This window comes from Xenopus laevis, chromosome 8L, assembly GCF_017654675.1.
Source record: "Xenopus laevis strain J_2021 chromosome 8L, Xenopus_laevis_v10.1, whole genome shotgun sequence".
Taxonomy (NCBI): domain Eukaryota; kingdom Metazoa; phylum Chordata; class Amphibia; order Anura; family Pipidae; genus Xenopus; species Xenopus laevis.
The window spans coordinates 99,162,094-99,186,528 of NC_054385.1; the positions used below are offsets into that span (position 1 = coordinate 99,162,094).

At 38.1% G+C, this 24,435-nt stretch overlaps 1 protein-coding gene across 2 annotated transcripts in view; it reads left to right on the top strand.

Annotated features, from left to right (window-relative positions):
• Positions 1-16,236: 16,236 nt before the first annotated feature.
• The window catches only part of cox16.L (cytochrome c oxidase assembly factor COX16 L homeolog), a 57,332-nt gene continuing 49,133 nt past the window's right edge, over positions 16,237-24,435 (top strand). Inside the window, exons 1-2 of one of the 2 annotated variants that reach the window (XM_018231100.2) lie at positions 16,237-16,409; positions 22,041-22,118. In XM_018231100.2, the coding sequence (XP_018086589.1) occupies positions 16,344-16,409; positions 22,041-22,118 (144 nt within the window). In that variant the 5' untranslated portion in view covers positions 16,237-16,343. The remainder of the gene's footprint in view (positions 16,410-22,040; positions 22,119-24,435) is intronic. The other variant, XM_018231099.2, reaches the window with a different exon arrangement.

Here is a 24,435-nt window from a genome sequence, read left to right on the forward strand (position 1 = left end):
ATTCAATTATACGGGTAGCCTCAACTCAAACCAAAACTGCTGGAGTTGCCATTTTAGCTAAAAATGACTTGGGACTGGAGGTGACTGAAGAATGGTGTGACTCAAATGGCAGAGCCCTTATTGTTGTAGGTTGTATTAGAAATGTTAAATATACTTTGGGTAATGTGTATGTCTCCAATGAAGGTCAAATTTTACATAAAATTTTTTCCAAAGTGAATCAGATGAAGCAAGTTTACTCATAATGGCAGAGGACTTTAATCTTCCTCCAGACCCAGTCATAGATACTACAAATCAAGCATGACTAACTCATGCCACTAGAGGTTACTACAAAAGAAAATTAGCCAATGCCACTAGACTTATAAAGTTGTTCCATACAGAAGGCCTATATGACACGTGGAGAACCCTAAACCCCACAGCAAGGAATTACACATATTATTCCCCGGCATATAAGGAATACTCTAGGATAAATATGTTCCTCACAGATGCTACACTACTAGAGCAAGCCACAAATATTTCTATAGGCCCCATTTCATGGTCCATTTACTATGACCATTGATGATAGAGCATATACACACAGGGCTGGAAATTAGCACCAATGCTTTTAACTGATCCAGAATTCCACAAAGCAATCCAAAAAGCAATCCAAGATTTTTTCAAGGAAAATGACACTCCTGATATCATGCAGGCCACCATATGGTGCGTGCATAAAGCCATAATTAGAGGGCTACTAATTCAACAAAACAGTCATATTAAAAAACAAAAGATTCAAATTAAAAAGGATCTCTGGGAAAAATTGATCGATCTGACAGCCCTTAATAAAAAAAGTCCTACTGTACAGAGGGCATCTCAGATTCAAGACCTTAGGGATCAGCTAAAGATGATAGACTTGGCTAAATGTGAAACTGCCCTTAGATCCTTAAAATTAGAGCACTACTATAAAGGTAACAGGGCCTCAAATTATCTAGCTAAACAGGTTAAACAACAAAGGGCCAAATCCTCAATAGTCAAGCTTACATACAATAATAATACACTCTACAATCCAAAGGACATAGCCAATGCATTTGCTGATTATTATACCAAATTATATAACCTAAAAGAAGATAGTACATTTGCCCAACACTCCACAGCGGCCATCCAACAATTTCTTGCTAATATCAATCTTCCCAACTGTCCCTAGAGCAGCAGGAACAGTTAAATATCCCCCTTTCCCTAGTTGAAATACAAGAAGCCATAAAGGCTTTACCCCTAAGTAAAGCACCTGGCCCGGACGGATTCACTAACGCATTCTATAGGGAATTTACAAACCAGTCTTCTCTTGTTGTTCCAAGAAGCACAGGAAAATGAGACATTCCCTTCTGGGATGCTCACGGCAATTATATCTACCATTCCAAGAGCGGGCAAGTCACCAGAACTGGTTCAAAAGTACAGGCCAATAGCTCTCCTAAACACGGACGTGAAGATCTATACTAAAGTGTTACAGCGAGTTCTGCCATCCCTAGTGAACCCGGATCAGGTCGGTTTTATCAGACAAAGGCAGACGTCAGATGCTACTAGACATATGATAGATCTTATTCAAATAGCGCAACACAAGCATATTCCAATGCTGTTGTTATTCTTAGACGCTGAGAAGGCCCTTGACCGGCTTCACTGGGCATTGGTAGAAGAGGCAATGAAACACTTCAACTTAGGGCCACAATTTATTAAAGCAACTTTGGCCTTGTATTCAAACCCCAGCTCAAGTTAATGCAGCAGGGTTCCTGTCCCGTAAATTTGCCCTTACTAATGGTACCAGACAGGGTTGCCCCTTATCCCCGCTAATATTTGATCTTACCATGGAAATTCTGGCTCAAAAGATACGGCAAACAAGACAAATATAGTGAATCAACGTAGCAGGGAGGGAGCTCAAAATTGGGTTATACGCTGATGATGTTATAATTATGACAACCAATCCACAAACTGCAATCCCGCATCTTTTACAAATTATAAAAGACTTTGGGGCCATCTCCTATTAAAAGATAAATTCAGAAAAAACACAAGCTATGTCGGTAGGTCTAAACTCAATAGTGGTAGCTGATCTCCAACAGAAATATAACTTTGAATGGAGAATGGACTACCTTAACTACTTAGGTGTAAAACTTACCAAAACCATGCACACTTTATATAAGTACAACCATGGTACCCTAGTGACAACCTTAAGCAGAGAGATACTACAATACAAGCTGGCTTATGTATCATGGTTAGGACGAGTAGCCGTTGTTAAAATGTTATTATTACCTAAGATTCTGTACATGCTACGAACAATTCCTATACTCCCCCCAGAATTTTTTTTTTGTCACTACAGAGGTTGATACTGGACTTTATTTGGGATAACAAGAGGAGACGTGTTGCCAAAGATACTTTATATAGACCAAGAATTTCAGGGGGCTTAGGGTTGCCAAATCTCAGGGAGTACCACAAGGCAATAATGTTGGAGGTAAAATTATACTGGACAATAACTAAGCCTGATAAACACTGGGTTGACATTGAGAAGCAGGCTGCACTCCCTATGGATCTTGAGGATCTCATATGGTCCCAAAAACCCGCTAATCCATACAAGAGTAACTTTACTCTGCAAACTATCAAAGACCTACTTGTGGTCTGGAAGAGAACCAGGAAACATAAGCTGTTTAAATTTAAGGTGTCCCCATTACAACCGATTGCTAGTCTAGAGAAAGAAATACCGAATTTGTCACTGCGAAACTGGAAACAACAGGGCATTAGAAAGTTAGGATCGATTTTACAAAATGGTAGTCTGCAGTCAGTAGTCTGCAGTCCTTCACCAATTTAGTACATAAATACGCAATACCTAATGTGGATCACTATAAATATTTGCAAGTGGGACATTATCTTACTACACAGACAAGTTTCCCTCTTGCACAAAAAAACATGGTGGGAGACTTTATGCCTTCAAGATAACCCACTCAAAGGAATGATATCCTCTCTATACAAACTCTTGATATCGGCGCTGTCCGAGACTAAAAGCAAACAAATGATCAAATGGGAACATTAACTTCATCGGCAAATGGAGACCACAGACTGGGAAAGGGTTATTCAAAAGCTACCAGATGTGGAAATCACTTGGAACAATATACCAAACTTTTACTTAAAGGAACAGTAACGTCAAAAAATAAAAGTGTTTTAAAGTAATGAAAATATACTGCAGTGTTGCCCTGCACTGTTAAAACTGATGTGTTTGCTTAAGAAACACTACTATTGTTTATATAAATAAGCTGCTGTGTAGCAATGGGGGCAGCCATTCAAAGAAGAAAAGGCTCAAGTTACACAGCAGATAGCATATAAGCTCTGTCTGTCTAATGGTGTTATCTTTTATCCATTAGTTAACCTGTGCCTTATAGCCGTTTTTCAATTTCCGCCATTGCTACACAGCAGCTTGTTTATATGAACTATAGTAGTGTTTCTGAAGCAAACAGATCAGTTTTACCAGTGCAGGGCAACAGTACATAATATTTTCATTACTTTAAAACGCTTTCATTTTTTGGTGTTACTGTTCCTTTAACTGGTATCTGACACCGCACCAACTAGCGCATATCTACCCTACCACTTCTGCAATGTGTTGGAGACAATGTGGAGCCATTGGCACACTTACACATATATTTTGGGAGTACCCTAAGATTACACCTCCGTGGAAAGAGATTGAGAGACTCATTACAACAAAGTTGAATGTTACAGTAGCACTGATGCCGGCTATAGCCCTGTTACATATATTTCCAACATGTCTAGAGAAAGGAGAAGAGTTTGTGCTGCACCATATGTTGTTCGCGGCTAGAGCTTCAATAGCAAGAGTATGGAAAACAATATCAGCACCATCAGTAGCTCAGGTTCTCAAAGATGCGCAGTATAACATGACTATGGAAGAATTGTTAGATTATGACATCAAATGGTCAACCCAAAATACAGCTTTATGGAAAGTGTGGAGACGTACTCAAGTACTAGAAATGTGTAGACAAATGCTAAATAATCAAGGGGCAAATGTTAGTACAACATGAGCTGTTTGCAAAAGCTCACGTTTGGAGTAATATGGTTTAAGTAAGGTTAAGAAGTGCCTTTTCTTTTTCCTTTTTTTCTTTCTATCCCTTCCCGTACTAATTCCCCCACCATTCCTTAACGGTGTACTGAAAAATGTACAAAGAAATGTATGAGAAAGAATGTATACTGTTTAACCCTACTTAACTTTGGTTAAATCAATAAAGAATGTTTGGAAATTAAGCACCTCTTCTTCAGTGTAAACAACGTCAACTTCAGTCATTCTTCGTAACTGAGACCTTCCATATACTTTACCAGCTCAGTTGCACTTCTTTGGACTTTCTTAATATCCAGTTTAAGCCCTGGAGACCAAGTTACCTGTGAATACAGGAACTGCAAAAAAACTACAAACATTTCAGTTAAAAAATATATTAAAAAGAGCCAGTGGACAAAAGGAAAGAGAGAGCAGGAATGGTAACTGGCAACATTGAAGGATCATGTGAAGTGATTGGTTTGAAATGCAGGTCTGTTTTAACAAGTGGGCAAAAGAAGAATTTACCCAAGCCCACTGGGACAGGAGGCAATCAGACATTTCATCTGGATAACCTTTGGCGTGACGCATTCTCCAGAAATAACAGAACCCTCATTTTGATCAACTGTAAGAGCTCTACAGTATGGATATTTAATGTATTTTTCTTTTTGCTGTGTTTCCACTTCCACGGTTGTTGGTCCAGGGTGGAACCCCTGGAAATCATTTCTACTTTAGAAAGCACAGGCAATTTTTTAATTGTCTACCTTGTTTTATTGAAGTTCACCTGTTTGAGGGTAGTTATGGCATACATTTCTTGGGGCAGAGGGGGCCACACCACTGAGATCTTTGCTGTGGACCCACTGGTACCTTAAATTGGCTCTGATGAAATGGGTAACAGAAAAAATAAAAGTGTAAACTAAAAAGGGACTTCACAATTTATTTATAAAAGGTTGACATTATTTTAAAGTTCCTTACTAAGCCCCTCAGATGCTTCCTTAAAATCTAAAAAGAAAGAAAGCTAGTGAGCCCAAATGTGTAGTGATGAAATTTTCATCAGCGTTTTGCTTCATAAAAATAGCATTTCAACTCCAGTACATTTCACTGCAGCATCATTAGCTAAATGAACGGAATAATTCTATTTCTCTGTCATTAATTCTTTCTTGGATAATAACTTCTTAAAAAGATGCCAAATGACTTTCTGGTGGCACTAATTTAATTAAGACATTTTATTATTGGCTACATAATGAGTCATTTTCTAGTAACAATTGAAACAAAAAAAGAAGTTAGAAGGCATGCTTCTAAAGCTAATTACCTATAATTATGTTTGGTAGCATTTACAATTTTTTGCAATCACGTCAGAAAGACCCAATTTTAATATATGATCTAGCTCTATTTACAGTCAACTGATGGAGGCATGCTGTAAGTTGAAGTGTTTTAGGATTTACTGAAAATAAACAAAACAGAAATAGCAAAAACATAGTGGTAATAAGAACATTAGAGTAGAGTGTGAGGAAGATGAAAAAAATTCTAAGAAGGACAGATGTTAGGTAGAGGATTAGAAATGATCTTTATGAAGTTAATTGGCAGAATTTGAAGAATTAATAGTGACTGGGAACATTAAGGACATTAGAATTTGGTGGTGAAAAGAAGAGGGCCTAAGTTAATGTTTATGCCATGTTTATGTGTTGCTAGAATGAGCCAAATCTTGTTCTTAGAACCTGGTATACAGGTATTACCAGGGGAAAGACCCTCTATGTGCTGTGCGCCTTAAGGTGGCCATTATATTGTCCATTATATTGTTACAATAGGAGCAGGTTGTTTTTGGTGTAGTTGTTAAAAATATGTTTGGTTCCTCCAGTTTAAAATTAATTTGTTTGACTAGAATGAGAGATTGAGAAGTTGTGTTTCCTGTGCCATTGCTTCTCCAGAAGAATAATACTAGGATGGAGGAAGAATAATATTACAAAGACTTAAATATGAAAACCAAGATTAATATTACAATATTACCTGGTGTAAAAAAATGCGAATACCCCTTTTTTTCATTTAGCTATCACAAGCTAAAATTACATATATGCCATTGCCATTGAATAGCAAAAATAGCAATTAAAGCATATGCCCGCCAATGACAACACTACAATTGACTTGCCTCAAAAGATTTGAAATAATGTGAACTCCATAATGCAAAATATCAGGTCAATACTCCAACATTTCCTTCAGAAAGTCCTTTTTCAAGGACCTGATAAGTCATTATGATTTTTAAACAGCAGGGTTTTCTCATACACACCAACATGTCTGTTTTATCTATTTTGCACTTTTCTGATTAAATATGATTATATTTTATACATTCCCTACAGAGCTCACATGATATATGAATCGTTTGAAACATACCAGTAGTGTTGTTACCTGTTCACGTCAGCCTTACATAGATTTAAAAAACTTAAATAAAAAGCTCAGGCCCTGCAGGATTTATAACTCACTGCTATTAAAGGGCAGCCTGTTCCATCTCGATCCATATTAATCACTTTAATTAACTTCCCTAATTAGACTCACTGCCTGATGATTATTTAGAAGGCCTAATCACTGTTGGAGCTGTGGCGCCATGCTTTGATGCCCAGAAATGTATAACATCATCTCACCTGACTCCCAGATCGTTGAACAGACTGTGCATCGTTTCAAGTTCAGGGACCAGAAAGGGTTTGAACATAAGATGGGAATTATCAAATGCGTCTAGCTGAGAATTTTCTTGGTTAGGCCATTAGCTTTCTCATAGTCTGGGGGTGTTTGGAATTACATTTCTTACTCAGATTGCAGCCTGCCAGCCGAGAGGCTGATTGTTAGGAGAAGTACAGGAGACAGCGCTGCACAACTTTTTGACCCTCTTTCTTAAACTTAAATGTTGGGAGGTATGCTTGTGATGTGGTAAAGGTAGGGTTGCCGTCTTTTTTGGAAAAAAATACCGGCCTTCCTATATTCTTGCTGTTTTTCCCTATTTATAACATTGGCATGAAGCATCATTTTTACCGGCCAGGCCAGTAAAATACCGGCCAGTTGGCAACACTAGGTTAAGGAGAGGAGAGGTGTGGAATTAAAACAGCCAAGCTGTATGTGAAGTGCAGCAGACAGAAAAACACTCAGTCAGGATCTTGCTTGTCGCAGTAATTTGAAATTCTCACCCTTCAGGCACACAGGCTCAGTCCTGATAGTGTGTGTGTGTGTGGGGGGGGGGCTCTTAATGCTGGAGCTGCTCAATACTTGGCTAACAGACCAAAAGGCAGGATGGTACTTTCTTAATCTGCAGATTCCCTTCCCCCCCCCCAACAATCCGTGCAGATGAATGCTGGATACAAATCTCCCTGAACTTCTTCTGCCTTATGGTGTTTATTACTTTATTCACTTTGTTCACTTCCTAAATATTCCCTTATCAAAACTGCTGCAAGGATTTGGCTGGCTCTCCTCTGTTTTCCCACCGTGACACCATTCACCCTTTTCTTCCCTTAAATAGCCATTCTGATCTTCACAAAAATAGGACTGCCACTATTCCATCCTGCTGTAAATTCTTACATTACATACTGAAAAAAAAGAGTAGAAAGTGGGTGAGTTGTTTTTTCACTTGCATATTATAAGAAGCAATGTACCCCATACTGTAATGGTAAACTATTGAATCCTTGTCATTTTTAAATAAGATGTTCAGCTTATAATAATTGGCAACTCAACAAAATGGTTAATAAGGACACACTAGATTTGCGTGGTGCCAGTAAATAACATTTTACTGTACTATAATGTAATAATAATAGTTAATTAATAATTGTTATATAAAATTATATGCACATAATTTTTTACAGTTTTACCCCAATATATGTGCGGATGAGTACAAAACCATTGTGTGTTTACACGTGGGCTGCTTTGATTTTTTTGCCGGGCTGCTTTTTACTCTCAGTCCAAGGCCTTGGATAGGGCTGAAACGTCAGACTGAAGTTCTGTAAATAAAGACCAATTCTATTCATCTATAAGTCCTGAGAGTGCGGATTCTTTTGGAGGTATTGTGGAAATGTTGTAGTTTCTGAACCCAGGCATACTTACTAACTTTGTCGTGAGTGCTGGTAGCCCCGTATATATCCATAGAGATGCCAGCAGTCTCGAAAATATCGAATTACTTGCCTGGTTGCACGCATGAAAAAAGTGTGTTATTGCATGTAAAATAAACTCGAAAAGAAGTCCGCACACTCAGATCTTAATGAACAAAAAAATATATTTAAGTTTATTACTGGGAGACTAACGTTTCGGCCAACAATCTGGCCTTTTTCAAAGATTGCTGGCTGATATGTTAGTCTCCCAGTAATAAATAAACTTAAATATATTTTTTTGTTCATTAAGACCTGAGTGTGCGGACTTCTTTTTGAGTTCTTGTACATGCAATAAAACACTTTTTTCATATACTTTAAATCATGGTATTACTGGTCTTTCTTAATATATATATATGTATATATATATATTAGTATTGCATAGTAATGAATATATAAACTTTTACACAAATTACATTAGGAAGCATGACTGATGCCATCTCTTGAAGATGGTGACCTGGCTACATGGTGCCTCTGTATGACAGAGTTGCCACAAAAATGTAAATATTTGACACCTTTGAACAATGTGATATTATGCAGAGAACAGCAGACCAAAAGATGGCCATTTCATTGATCTGGCCTTCACAAAACTCTCAAAACTCACTTTATCGCCTATTCCATCTCACACTCCAACAGCATTGCTGCAATTGATACTGTCAGCCATTTCCTTCTAATCCAAATTTAAAATGTTCTTGATATTCTGGTCCTCGTTACCTTTTTATCTCATTCTCTGTCCCTTATGCTAACAAAACCTCTTCTTCATTTCAGCTTAGTGTGAGGTTCTATACTCTGCGGACAAATATCCTGAAATGACTCAAAAACAAACTTCCTTCGCTTTTTTATGATTACTACTGATAGCATACTTATAAACCCTGCAGTTCAACATACCAACTTGGGGTAATCGCTTGTTCTTTTCCCTCTCTAGTTACACTCACAGCACTGTAAAAACCATGGCAAAGATCTACCTATTTCTCTATAAAGCAACTTGCCAAATTATATGCTTGTGATAGAATGTTAAGATGAAAAACATTTTGATAAGTGAGTGAAATTGTTGGTTAAAGGGGAACTCATACTTCCAAAACAAAATTTGATAAAAAGGCCCACATAACCCCTAATATACCCATCACAGTTACCTGCTTCTTCAAAAAGTATGAATACGTGCCATTTTCTAAGCTGTAATTCAGCTAGTAAACAGTTATCTTTCTGCACCATTTGAAATGCTGGCAGGGAAGGAGGTTCTAAAACACTGATGTTACAAATTGTAACAACTTCTACACAGTTTACAGACAACATGCAGGAACTACATAACCCACAATGCATTGCACTGTGATGTTCTGTTCCTTATTGAAATCGCATGTGCAGGGAATTGTGGGGTTTGGAGGATGCAGGCTGGGGACAGTTGATAAAAAGTAACAGTAGTCAGCCAGCTCAGCAAAGCAGTCAGAAAGATCAGCAGGAGAGCAGGGGGCTATTTATTTATTAACATGTATTTATATAGTGCCAACATATTGCGTAGCACTGTAGGCTTAGGGAACTGTCAGAAACCATTAAAAATCATGAAAAGTCTGCATATTTTTTAATTGATGTATATTGCAAAGTTGCTTGAAATTATGTTTACTTTTCAAAAAGCTTGTTATATTTTTCTGTAGTTCCCCTTTAAAGATAATGTCAACCCTGAAATTTTTTTTACCTGATAATAGATAACATAATTCTAAGCAACTGTGCAATATTCATTTATTGCAAATTTTCTCTGGGTTTTAATGTATTGCTATTGAAAGCAGTGTTTGTCCCCTTATATTCTCTGACCTGGTGGCTCAGACTTTTGATACAATGTAAGACAAGGTAGCTGATTAACAGACCTGTCTTTGTTGGGGAACCAAGACTTCTGCAACAGTGTTTAAAAAACAACAACCAGGAGTTAAGCAAATGCTGCTTTCAATAGCCATTGCTTTTACAAAAAACTATAAAAGAAGTGAAATATTTTAATAAATGTATATTGCAAAGTTGCTTTGACTAATGTTTTCTTTTATTAGGCACATTTTTATTTCAGGGTTGACTTGCTCTTTAAATGTGAGGTTTTGCTATACTCAGAGTTGTCAGTGCAGATTTGAAGGGTGTATCCTATCCCCAACTCCCATTCATGCCCATTGCACCCTGGTCTTACCCCGTCATGCTACCTGCACCACTGTTTTGGACAGAATTCAAATAACAAGAACGTTTCGGGTGCAAATTACTGACCAGATGACGGCCATGTTACTGCACTGCATGTGACTGGTTTAGAGAGGGTTTAAATCATGGTAACTCCTAAAAATACAGATGAGTTGACTGATGTATGTACATTGAATATTTGGCTAAACAGAAGACTCAACAAACAATGACTTCACAAACATGTCTCCTGTCCAGATACTGTTTCTAGCATTCTTTCTTGGAAACATTAACTTTCTGATGCTTCTTTTTAACTGTATATCAATATCATTGATTTTTACAGTTAATATTTGTAAACAGAGCATTCTAATAATTGTTCTCCAATATCTTTAGGAGGAATCCTAGGATATTATTGATATCTTACTACCTGTCACTAAAACTATTGTTAGGCTGTTATAACAGCTCAACTATTTGTGTGCCAATAGCAGTACTGTGTATGTGTTAACAACATAGATTATAAATGATCATGCTCCCTGTCATGATACAGGCCTGTAATAGTTAATAAAACAGGTCAAGGTATCATGAAAAAACATTTCTTCACCTAAATCAGACACATAACAGGCCTCTTTTTTATGGTCAGAGGGGTCAGAGCTGTAATGCCCTCCTCCAAGCCCTGGCTGATAAGAGCCATTCCATGTGGAGGGGGGAAAGCCCTAGGAGGGAGAACTTAAAGTTCACAGCAAGGTCCCCTCACAGGTGATGTGAAGGTCACATATAACTTATCCTAAAACATATTTATCCTCACAGAACCCATACTTGTTGTACCAACAGTATAAAAAACTGGTGATGGGTCCAAGGTGATTTCAGGTTTCCGATGAGTCCAAACATGACTAGGTTTGGTACTCTGTATATCACATGTAAATATCTGGGCAGGAGCAGGTCACACAGTATTGATGTTTAGTATCTATGGAATCCATGAGAGAACTAATAACCAATGAATATAATATCGTCTCCTATGTTTCTATAGGGAGTTATGGTCATCATATTCTTGGTCCAGTTCCTACTCACAGGAGGTCATAAAAACTCAATCTGTGTCCTGCTAGGCCACACCCCTTGCATTCCTGAGGGAGGGGGGAGTGTGCAGTTACCTGATGCCCTGAAATCACTGATAAACAGTCAGCTCTTCTGACTTTAAGGTGGCCATAGACACAAAGATCCGCTTGTTTGGCTATAACCTATACTTAACTCCAAAGGCATCGCCATACAGCCGAACGTTCAGATTACCCCCGATATAGCCATGCTCGCTAATGGCATATCGGGGAAAGATCCGCTCGTTTGGCGATGTCGATGTCCCCAAACGAGCGGATTTTTCCCCGATATGCCATGGCTATATCGGGGGTAATCTGAACGTTCGGCTGTATGGCGATGCGCAATGGGCTCTCGTGGGATCGGTCGGGTCAAAATCAAACCTGTCCGATCGACAAAACGACCGATCTTCGCCAGACAAAAGACGTCAGCACTCTCCACACATGATCCGAAAATAGGATCTGTGCATCTATGGCCAGCTTAAGAATTGAATTTACTTAGGAGGACCAATTGCGATTTCTCCTTGCCTCCAGGACCAGCAATTCTATTAGAGTTAAGTATAGGTTTTACATGTTTTCCCTTTTATTTTATATTTTTTTTTTGTTAATGATAGATGGTGTCAGCGAATGAATTTTATGGGTGTTGGGGTGCTTTTGTGTTAGTCTAACCCCTGATAGCCACACCTAAAGTCACGTGTGGCTGGAAGTACCGCGTCCGAGACACTCCTCTACTAATATTTTTAACGCTATGTCACCTCAGAAGTTCTGTGACCATTATAAAATTACTGTGACTTTGTCATGGAATGCCATATATACGACTTGTTAAAGCTATGTATATATCAGTCCATGACAATGACTTGTTAAAGGGGACCCGTAACCCAAATAAATAATTCTAAATCCCATTTTATCACATTAGTCAAGCAAAATTAATTTTAATTACACTGTATAAATTATTTGAATCTTGTTTCCTTCAGTCTGGGAATTAATAATTATAGCAAGCAGGAAACAGCCATTTTGTGGACACTGTTATTAAGGCAAGCCTTGCATCATCTCAGAATCTTGTTTGTGCACCAGAATGGGGGAACCGATGTCCATCCCCATGCCTTGGTTACACAATTAAATGGTGAAGAGAACGGGGGGGAGAGCAGTGACATCTAGGAAGTGCTGAATGGAAAGTGAAAGTAACTGCTTGCCCCGCCTCTATGCCTAAGGCATAGAGGAGGGGCAGACAATATTTGATTGACAGCTGAGATTTTTAAATGAGTTTACAACAGCTATGAATGCTTTAATAAAAAATAGAAAATGAATTTCATGTTTCATTTGAAAAGGACTTTTATTATACAGCTTTTTATGTCTGAGTGACAGGTACACTTTAAAGCATTATAAATTACAGTAGGGCTCCATTTTCCTATATATTTTCTGCATAGTTTAATATTTGTTGAAGGACATGGAAACACTTCAACAAACGAATTATCAGCGTATCCCCAATCTTTGTGATAAAAGGCTCTCCTTCCAAAGGTCACACCATATAGACCTCAAATAACATCAAATGAAAATAGTGAAGGAAGCCATAGACTGCAGAGCTCTGCTGCTTAGTGCTTTATTATACACACGACATGTTTCGGATCACATGGACCCTTTCTCAAGTGTAACAATCACATGGTCAAAACACATCTTATAGCCTTAATTACCACACAGTGCTCCTCCTCCCACCAATTACCTCATTAGTCCAAAGGTAACAATAACAAGTGTAAAAATAGGTAGAAAATGTAAAACGTATAAAAAAATCCAAGAAATCTCCAGTGAACAGGTAGTGTCCAAGTGCCAGATTTCCATGTCCTCAAATTCAATCTGTAATAAAAATCCAAAAGTCCAACATAACCTTATTCCACTGTAAAACGGGCACCTTCTTTTTTTTTGGTTAAAAACAATTAGATATAAATAGAAACACAAGAAAGGCGGTACTACCCATTTCTGGATCTACCTGTCCTGATATTTAGAGAAAACATGCATAACTGTGCCTTTCCACAATCATTCTAAATAAATACATTATTCTCGAATTTACACTTTACAATACGATTCACGTATTAAAAAAATAGCTTTTCCCTTACCTTACCCCCAGCTGAGAGGATAGGCATCATTTTATATGTGAAACAAATAAGAGTACAACATTACATTTCTTATAAAAAGCATTTTAAACTCCAGCCATCATTTAGCCCTACTGGGGCTAGTGAATTCAATTTTGAAATCCATTTGGCTTCACGTTGTAGCATCTTTTGCTTGAAATTACCACCACGACTTAATGGTTGTACTACCTTGAGAACTACACGGGCACTGTAGTTTTACATGTGGCATAGTCATTCAAGCTAAGTTTTTTCCTTTAGTGGGATGATTTATACGTGACCTTTTAATTATCGAAGCGCAACAAACACAATTCAAGCACGGAAAAGTACCCTTCTTCTGTACTCCCAGGAATCTCTGTTTTTTTTCTAAAGGTAATTCTGATGTAGTGAATGGAAACCCTTCACTACAAGTCTTTAATATGTTATTGGCAACCCTCTTGTGTAACTGATTGCCAAGTTATGTTTTCAAAGTACCCCCTATTTTCCCAGCAGTGCCATCTCTTAACTAAATACAGGAATGCTCCATCATTCACTTTTCTAACGTCACTAAGATGGCCGCTACAATTCTTCTGTGCATGCTTCAAAGTTTCCCCACTTGCTGGTCCTAGGGCATCATATATATTTGTGCGCTGTAAAGAAAATGCTCACCCCAAATCGGTGCTAATGCACATGCACCACTTTCTTATCACAGCTAGTATGTAAACTCCTAGTCTTGGTCTTAGTGCAGGAAAGGTGCATTCCGTTTTTTTTAAAAAATGTACTCTGTGATTTTTTTCTAGACTTCGGCATTTAAACAGACACAAAGCACAATAGAGGCATACCTGTCCACTGATTTAATATCTTTGTTAGACTTTCCTTGTCCTTTAACTAATGCCACTATTTTATTCTGTTCCCATTGATATTAAACTGAAGTTCCCCCTGGGTTATATACTAATAAAGGACAAAAATTATAAAGCATAAAACATAGTGTTCTTTTATACCCAATCTGTTAGACAGTGATAGCAAAGGTGACTGTTAAGATAAAGAAATGCCAAGAAAGGGTATCAGATCAAAAAGCAGCTAGTCACAAATGTGTCTTCCAAACAGATTTCATATCCACTGTATGAGTTGATATGACAAAGCTGAAGTATGTAATATACCTTGCTGTGTCTGGTAACAAACAACACTAGAAAGAAGGCTTGGTTTCAGCATGAATCAGTCCAAAGCATACATTTCCTCTGACAACTAATCCTGCAAGCAAGCAATTTTATTTGCATGATTTCCTAAATGGAATCCAGTCCTTTTAAAGACTTGGCATTCAGCAAAACATTGAAAACATAGATCCAAAGCATTCACAGCACACTGTATAGCCTCAATCAATAAGCCATTTCGGAGAAGTGAACCGAGACACCCTGGAAGAATGGTATGATGTTCATGGAGCTCCCTCTATTGATCGAAAGAGCGATTTGTTCAATGTTTTTGAAATACCTGTGCAGATTTATTACATCATTATTGTTCTAATACATGTTTATACTCAGGATGAACCGATCTATAATCTACCTGTCATATTTATATCATTATTTTTCTTGAGTTCAACTACTTCTTTTTCATCTATTACCTATCGGTTATCTTCATTTCATCTATATTTATGTTTTCATCTGTTTATCTTTATCATTTTAATTTTTAGCTTTTCCTCTATCATAATCATGTGTATTACATTTGAATACATCTCTTTTTTATCGTCTTTATTCATCTATCATTATTTTATCCTATTTTATCTTCTATTATCCTCGTTATCTTTATTAACCTATCATTGTGTTATTACAAGTAGAACCCCGAATTTACGTTTTTCAGGGGACCAGGGAAAAAAGATGTCAAATCCAGGAAGATGTAAAATAGGGGAAATGTATTAAATAGGGATGCACCGAATCGTGATTCGGCCAGGATTCGGACTTTTTCTGCAGGATTTGGCCGAATCCTTCTGCCCGGCCAAACCGAATCCAAATCCGAATTTGCATATGCAAATTAGGGGTGGTGAGGGAAATTGTGTGACTTTTTGTCACAAAACAAGAAAGTAAATATTTTTTCCCCTTCCCACCCCTAATCTGCATATGCAAATTAGGGTTCGGATTCGGTTCGGTATTTGGCCGAATCTTTCACAAAGGATTCGGGGGTTCGGCCGAATCCAAAATAGTGGATCCGGTGCATCCCTAGTATTAAAGACACTCGGGGGCACATTTACTTAGGGTCGAATATCGAGGGTTAATTAACCCTCATTATTCGACTGTCGAAGTTAAATCCTCGACTTCGAATATCGAAGTCGAAGGATTTAGCGCTATTCGTTCGATCAAAGGAATAATCGTTTGATCGAATGATTGAATCCTTCGAATCGAACGATTCGAAGGATTTTAATCCATCAATCGAACGATTTTCCTTCGATCAGAAATTGGGTAGGAAGCCTATGGGGACCTTCACTCGAGCTAAATAAATGTGCCCCTCAAATACAAACGTATGTCATTTTTTTTTATTTAAAACACATGTATTTTCTCCATATATCATCATCTCTCTCTATCTAACTATCTATCTCTCATCTTATAATCATAATTGTTGAATTGTATTTCAGATAGGAAAGCACACTGTCAGACGAACACTTTTGAAGGCGGAACCAACTCAGTCCGGAACTTTTGAGCGGGGACGTTGGTTTCCGCGGCGGCGATTCCGTAGGAGAAGTGTTGCTGCACTGTGATTCGCCGGTTATTTTCCGGAAGTTTTGTATTTTGTGTGTATGGTGTCGATCTTCCCCCAAGGTGATTTGTGATAAAAGTAAGAAGGTGACATGGCGAGCTCGATTTGGCGCAGCCTGAGAAAAAATAAAACGTTCCGGTACGGGGCGCCTATGCTGGTAAGTGTCACGTGGGACTCTGCTCTAAGCTCTGATGCGCAGGTAGAAGAGAGATAACTTTTACTTGCTCATTTCTGTGGGGATTTCAGGTACCTGACCAGTGTGAAGGTGAGAGCACTGGTATCTTTTGTGACTTTCCACCCTTTTTTTTATAAAAAGAGAAGTCGTCACTTTGGTATGACTGGACTGAGAGATATTCCCTGTATCTTTCAGCAAAACGAATAGGATTAAAAAAGGCGCGTGGGTGCCTAAAGGATAAGGGCAGGAATCATTGCTGGGGGTGGTCGGGAAATGTACTGACACGTGACCTGCCCCCTGTGATTATGATTGCTTATGCTAACCTGAGAGCCAGCCTAAAGCTGGCCACAGACACAAAGATCAGATCGTACGAATCAACGTAAGATCTGACTTTCCCATCTCCCTACCTGCCACTAACCATTCAGATCAAAGTCTTCCCATTCTGACCAAATAAATTAGTTAAAGAACAGATCAGCCCATGTTCTGCCCCTGACAGCAATCGTACGATAGACAAAGCTAGTGACGGTCTCGTACAGAAAATCGTACGATCGGCAATACACGCAGAGATATTATCCACAGCCGACAGAAATTTACTAACCTTTCCGATCGATCTCCGCCAGACGAAAAATGTCGGGATTCTCCACACACGTTCCGAAAATCGTAAGAATCCTTGATTCGTACGAGATCTTTGCGTCTATGGCCAGCTTAAGTTTGCTTTAACTTCTGATTTTACTCTACTGTGCTTGATAAAGGACCTGGAGCAGGTCAGAAACGTTGCAATTGTCACAGATCAAAAGGTGTCAGTGCAGGAGATAAAAGAGAAACTCAGTACATTTTAATAAAATGCTGGCACTGCGGGCTGAGCTGTCAAAATCAATACTGACCCGCAAAAAATAGGACAGTTAGGAGGTAAGAGTGAGGCATGCAGCATGGCCCTTTTTAGTGGACCCTGTGTGTACCAACAATGGGATCTAGAGTAGACCCAAATTTGATTGATATTAATGTATTCAAATTAACTGAGAACTGTTGCCATTTACAATCATATTTTTTTAAGTGGTTTCTGAGATATTACCGCAACTTTATTTTTTTTTAAGGGGCAGATTTACTAAGCTCGAGTGAATGGTTCGAATTGCAAAATGTTTTTGGGTACTTCGACCATCAAATAGGCTATATTCGACCATTCGACTTCAATTCGAAGTAAAAATCGTTCGACCATTCGATAATTGAAGTACTGTCTCTTTAAAAAAACCTTTGACTTCATTAAAGCTACCGAAGTGCAATGTTAGCCTATGGGGGACCTTCCAGAGCACTTTTCTAAGGTTTTTTTGGTCGAATAAAAATTCTTCGACCGATCGCTAAGAATCGCTTGAATCGAATACGGTAAAAATCCCTCAACTTCGATATTCGCAGTTGAGGGATTTCAATTCAAGGGTCGAATTTCAAAGTTTTTTTAACTTCGAAATTCGACCCTTAGTAAATCTGTCCCTAAGTGTCAGAGCCCCTAGGGTTAAACACAGATATAGCAGAATGATGACCCGAAGCCAAACAATACTTTAGAAACAACATATATGTGTAAGGTCCACTTATTGTGGAAAATGTAACTGTAATCACATAGTGTGAGCTCGCTGCTGCTGTTCCTAACCAATTAGTTTGGCCCCATCATTAGAAATGCTAATTGAATTTTATTTTTTATAGTTTTATAGTTATTTGCCATTTTCTTTTGACTCTTTGCAGCATCCAAATGGGCGTCGCTGACTCCCTTAAAAAACAAATGATCTGTAAGGCTACAAATGTATTGTTTTGAATTTGGATTAATTTTGGATTGTATTTAACAACTATCTTTGTCCCTGTTGAACAGAATCCCTAATATTCATTAAAGGCTGGTGTTAGAATTGATACAATTGTTGCTAATATTACAAAGTCGCTGCTGATATAAACTCATGAAGTCTAAAAATGTATCCAATTATAATAATTCAGAATCTGCTCCTGGATTAGTGAGCTGCCAAAATGAGACACCAGAGACACACACATTATTAGACTTTAAACTTTAGTTTTGGAAAAACGATAAAAGATAAAAAAAAAATGGAAAGCAATTGAAAAAAGTCTTCTGGTGAACAATCTAAAAACAATTAAACTGAAAAAAAGTGTTTGGAATGTGAACAACCCCTTTAAACATTGAGATTGCTTTGACTGCACAAGAACAAGACATTGAATCCAAAAGAAGGTGTAACATGTAAATCCCTGTATTATTAATACCCAATAAAAGCTAAATTATTTGCAAATACTATTAGCAGAATTTAAAATCTCCACCATCACAATTTATTAATAACTTTGGACTAATTTGGGGGTGCAGTTATGCGTCAGTATGGCTTAAAACACTGCCATCATTTTTAAGTTTACTACCTCTGCTCAGCCCATTGTTTTTTGGGGTTCTGGACTCTAGTTATCTTTCCTGTCCTAAAACTGCACTGTGCATTCAGCCGTTATGTTTAGAAAAAAATGATCTGTTTCAGTGGCACAACTGCACATGATTAGGTCCCCCCACAAAATCACCTTAGCGGGGCCCGGTATGCACCATCAATCATGCCGTTGGCTGCCTGCCCTATGATTGCTTATTTGTGGCGGCTGGCGAACTTTAGTTAAATAATGAAGGCTACTACAGTACAGCAGATCCCACTTGGCTTGTGTCACTACGCTTGTGTGAAAAGTTTAATTGTTTCTTTGTTTTCAGGTGTGTTTTAATTCCATTATGTAAGCCAAAGCCGTTCCGTCTTGTCCTACAGCATGGTTTCTCTGTTTAAACTCAGGATCAGAGAACGTGCCTCAGAAGGCATATGATCAATAGCCCTTTATCTGAAAACCTATTTATATTTACTGCACTACTGCCTGAGGAGGTCTTTGAATGATAAAAGCTTTTGAAAATTCCAACCAAGCTGCTAGAGGCTTTTCCAACAAACCCAAGCCAGCGCAAGATGTTTTCTTTGTATTCCTTATAAAAGTTATTGTGTGTGTGTGTGTGTGTGTGTGTGTATAAATATATATATACATGCACACCTTCTCCCTATACTCCTGTCATTGTGTCTGCTTGTTAAACTGTACACTTATCCGAGGGGCAGCTAAAAAGCATCTATAATTTATCTCACAAAGTAAATGGCAAAAAACAAATTTAAAGGAGAAGGAAAGGTTAAAACTAAGTAAGCTTTATCAGAAAGGTCTATATAAATATACCAGTATTGCTGCTCGGAGTCCTCTGTCAAAAGAACTACTGCATTTCTTTCCTTCTATTGTGTACACATGGGCTTCTGTATCAGACTTCTTGTTTTGAGCATAAACCTCTAGGGCTAGGGCTTGAGCATGCTCAGTTTGCTACTCTTGACCCCTCCCTTTCCCTCCTCCCATCCTTGCTGTAATTTGGGCCCAGAGCTATGAGAGACTCAGACAGGAAGTGATGTTACTCCAAGCTAATATGGCAACTGCTATCTTAAACAAACACAGAGAGCTTCTAGAGCTGTTTACTCAAGTATGGTAAAGCATTCTGCAGAATACAGTGTTATAGCTTGTACTATTGTGGCTAATCTATTGGCAATAAACTGTTTTGGGAGCGTTCCTTCTCCTTTAAAGAAGTCACATACACTAGGTCCTAAACAAGTATCTTGATGCTGCCAATGCACTTACCTATACAGAACTCATCATTTGGTAAATATAATGCTTAGTAATGGGGTAGTGTAACTGAAAAAAGCTATCTCTGGCACTGAGAGAAAGACTTTACAAATGAGCATTGAATAGCAGATGTTTAGCAAATGCTGAATAATTATTTGTGTATACAGCAAACGTATAGCTGAGCCCTTCTATTCTGCTTCAGCAGAAAGACTGCTTGGAAATGCTGATGGATGTGTTTGTTCTATGTACGGGTTAATATTAGCTTCGCACTATTTCAGTAACGCTTAGAGAAATGTCTTTGTTTCTTTTTTGGGTCCTTTCATGACCTTTTAGTTTGTGTTCCTGCAGCCAGATGCTTAATTAATGCATTTGCTCACTCTTCCATGTTTTCGCAGGGCACAGTTACACGATTAAACAGGTGGTGTGGGGATGTGAAGGACAGATGTAGCAGCCTACACTACCCTGCAGGGTACAACCCACATTCTAGCCAAAGATTTTTACATAAATGAAAAATTGTTAAGGGTGCTGTGTACATATCATATATTTGTCAGCATGTGCTTCAGTAACATTGGTTACATAGTAACATAGTTACATTGGGTAACTAGAATTATTTTTTTTAACTTCTTTCTCTGTTTTGTCTTTAACATTTCGGCTGTTGTATTTTTCCAGCTTTCCAGTAATGGTCGAAGGTAGAGGGCAGTAGGCTCTAGGTCATGCAGGAATGTTGGGGCCCCAATCTAAATACAACTAACTAAAGAACTAAATACAATTATGTTAATCAGGGATATCAGTATTTGATACAATTGGTATAAAGACCATAAACTGTTGGCAAAACTCTGATCTGAGAATGGAATGGAAGTGCTAAGGATGCAGGTACTGTGCTATTTTATCATAGTTGGGCTCCATGGAGAATCCTGACCTTGAGGCTCTTGTGTTGCTTGCTAGATTGTGATCATCAAAATATGGATAAGGCAGACATCAGAATGTATTTGCAATTAATGGTGGCCTGTGTCAAATGATAGCCACATACTATGGATATTGGTTGGTTCAGGGATTTGTCATCTGCCAATGCTCTATATCAGCCAGTGCCTAGGCAGATATTCCGATTGGAACTAGCATTGCCACCTTTTTTCCTTTGCAATCCAGGCAGGGGGCAGCGCTGGTGACGTTATGGGCTGGGGCAATGACATATAGGGGCTGGTCAGTGACATGTTGGGAGGGGGCCACTGACATTTAGGGAGGGGTGGTGGACTGTGATTGGACATCAATTGGGGCGAGGCATACCTGCTTTGCACTCATTTGAAAATGGGATAGGCATTTTTGAATTGGACAAACCTGACTGTCCAGTTAAAAATCAGACAGGTGGAAGACCTAATTGGAACAAAAGAAAGGAGGCCATACAGTGTGTGCTCATTGTACTACTCATGTGTCCGCATCCCCCAGTCCTCATTCCTTGGCACACCTCCTGCTGCTGTTCACTCTTTGACACGCTGGTCTCTGATCCAGCCAAATATACATATAGCCAAGTTTGTTAAGGAGTATCTCCACGCAGCAGTTCCTTAAAATCAGCAAGCTTTGTTCAGGTTACATTTAAAACCGTGAACAGGGACTTCACAAGACTCATACTTCCTGTCCTATGACAATGTGATCACCTGGCGCGTTTCATGCCTCCTTCTGGCACTTCATATGAGGACTGATGAAATACTCCTTAACAAACTTGGCCATACACTGTGTGCTCCCTTGTACACAGTTTATGCAAGACTGACTTTCCCTAATTGTGAGCTTTCTGGGTAACAGGTTTCCAGGTAAGGAAGTCCATATTTGGATATATAGTTATATGCCTTTTTATACGAAACTAGCAAACAATAAATCTTTGCTGAAATTGACTCCCAATTTGCAGGATTTGTTAAATCAAGAAGGATTATTCTAATACATCTCTTTCTGACTTTTTAGCTCTTAATCATCGGTGGTTCATTTGGCCTGAGAGAATTCACCCAAATCCGCTATGATGCCCAAAACTTAAAAAGAAAGGTAAAGATTTGAATTATTATCAGAAAAAAGTGTTTGATGGAACTTTTGATATAAACGGTGAGATCTGATGTCATCTGTTATAAACGGTGAGTTCTGATGTCATTTCTGTCACATGTCTCACTGAAATTTGTGTATTATAATAAATAAAGTACCCATAGTTGCAAAATATGAGGATATCAGTAGTTACCTCAGAGTTCCATGACCTAGGCCTTCGGCCTCGTGTTTTTATATGGTCATGAAACTCCTCGGTAACTTATAATATCCTTATATTTTACAAGAGGGGGTACTTTATTCACTATATATTTTACAAGAGGGGGTACTTTATTCACTATATAATACACAAGAGCCATGAATATCCTGTAAATTATATAGTGGATGAAGTACCCCCTTTTGTAAAATATAACAATATTATAGGTTACCAAGGAGTTCCATGATCAAATAAAAACATGAGGCCGAATGCTGAGTTTTTTTTTTTTCATACAGGTCATGGAACTCTGAGGTGACTAACATCCTCATATTTTGCAACAGGGGGTACTTTATTATAATACGCAGGTTTCAGTAAATCATGTGAAAGAAATGACATCACTAAGCTCCAATTATAACTGATGACATCACTAAGCACCGTTTATAAGGAAATAATTTACAGGATACTCATGGCTCTTGTGTATTGTGTATATCCATCCAAAAATGTATGAGAAAATGCCTACCTGATGCACTCTTGTTTTATTAATAGCAAGAATTGCTTTCTGAGGTGGGAACCAGATTATAATGTTTAATAATATTTAACCAAAAGTTAAGATTTTGTTGGAACTTTGATTAATAAAAAATTTGGTTCTGGTTTCCAGAGTTAGCAGCAAGTAGAAGGTGGCTATTGATGATTTCACATGTGTTCTGTATCTTCTTGAACATATAGTCGCTCTCCTGCTATTGACTCTGTAAGCTGTGCCAGAAACAGAATGATATTGGAGTGGAAAATGTAGAGAACAAAGCAGTGTTAAAAATAAATGGAAAATGATTTGATCTGAGATTAGAGTGTAGTGTTGATTTATTACATGTTATCTGGGAATATCTAGTTGTTACAGTTCAAATAATGCAACTGCCATATGGATATCCCTGCCATAAAAAGGGTATGTGGACTTGCTTTTTAGCAGATAACAGTCACATTTTCCTATATAATAGCTGTGGTTCACATCATTATAAACTGTGGGGTTCTTTGTCATCATAGAGGTAAAGGCAAATAGATGAAGCATTTATTCATCTTTAGAGCACAGCAGCAAATCCCAAGGAGGCTAAATCAACAAACTATGATCTCTGTTAGCTCTAATAGGCATTAAACAAGCTGTAATGGTCACTTTATGACCCCCAGTGCTGCAGTTTTGGCGCTAGAGGGCTGCAAAATAAAAACCTAATCACATCAACTAGTATTCCATTAAGAGTTAACGGCATCCAGTTAATGGCACTGAAGACAGTTTTATTAGAAAGTGTAAGATATATTTCATGTCATCACTTTGTATAATAAGTATATACATGGTAATAGCAGAGCATTTTCCTTTATAAAACATGAGTTTAAAAAAAAAAAAAAAGAAAAGAATGATCCATGTAATAGCAATGTATGGCCACACAGTGCCACTGTTCTACTTCTGTCCTCTCTTTCGGATTGAAGCATTGGAGGGCAGTCAGGAATTAAGAATTCAGCAATTGTCAGTAAAGACTCCGGTTCATTAGTGTGGGCTGAACTTTATCAATATTTGTCTTCGCAATAATCCTGTTAGTGCTACCAGTGCCACTGTTACGGATCCAACATGAAATGGGGAAATTGCTGCAAATAAATTCAACATTCATCTTCCAGACATTGTTAAGATTCAAACAACTCCCCACAAAATCTGCAAATGTATCAAGTGCAACGTGATGTCTAGGTTTTATACATTCCAAAAGAACCTGAAATATACAGCAAAAATGGAGTTTGCCTCATTTATTTTAATCAAAATTGCACCATCGTTATTTTGGGGTGAACTTCCCCTATTCATCAGGATATATAACATATGTAAGTAAACATATTCAAGTCAAATAAAGGACCACCGTTAAGTTGTGCTGCCACAGTTATACCCAATGCCTCAAATGCACACAATTGTGATGCAAAGCTCGTTGCAAACTGGGAATTACATTATTTCTGGGGTGATTTGTTAAAAGCAGTTGCTGCATAGGCGGAGGGTGAATTTTTTGTTTGGGGAGGCTAAAGAGGGACCTAAAGCTAATCTCAGACATTGATCTGTTGGCATAAAAATTATTGTTCCTCCCCAAATCACTTCAAGCAGTG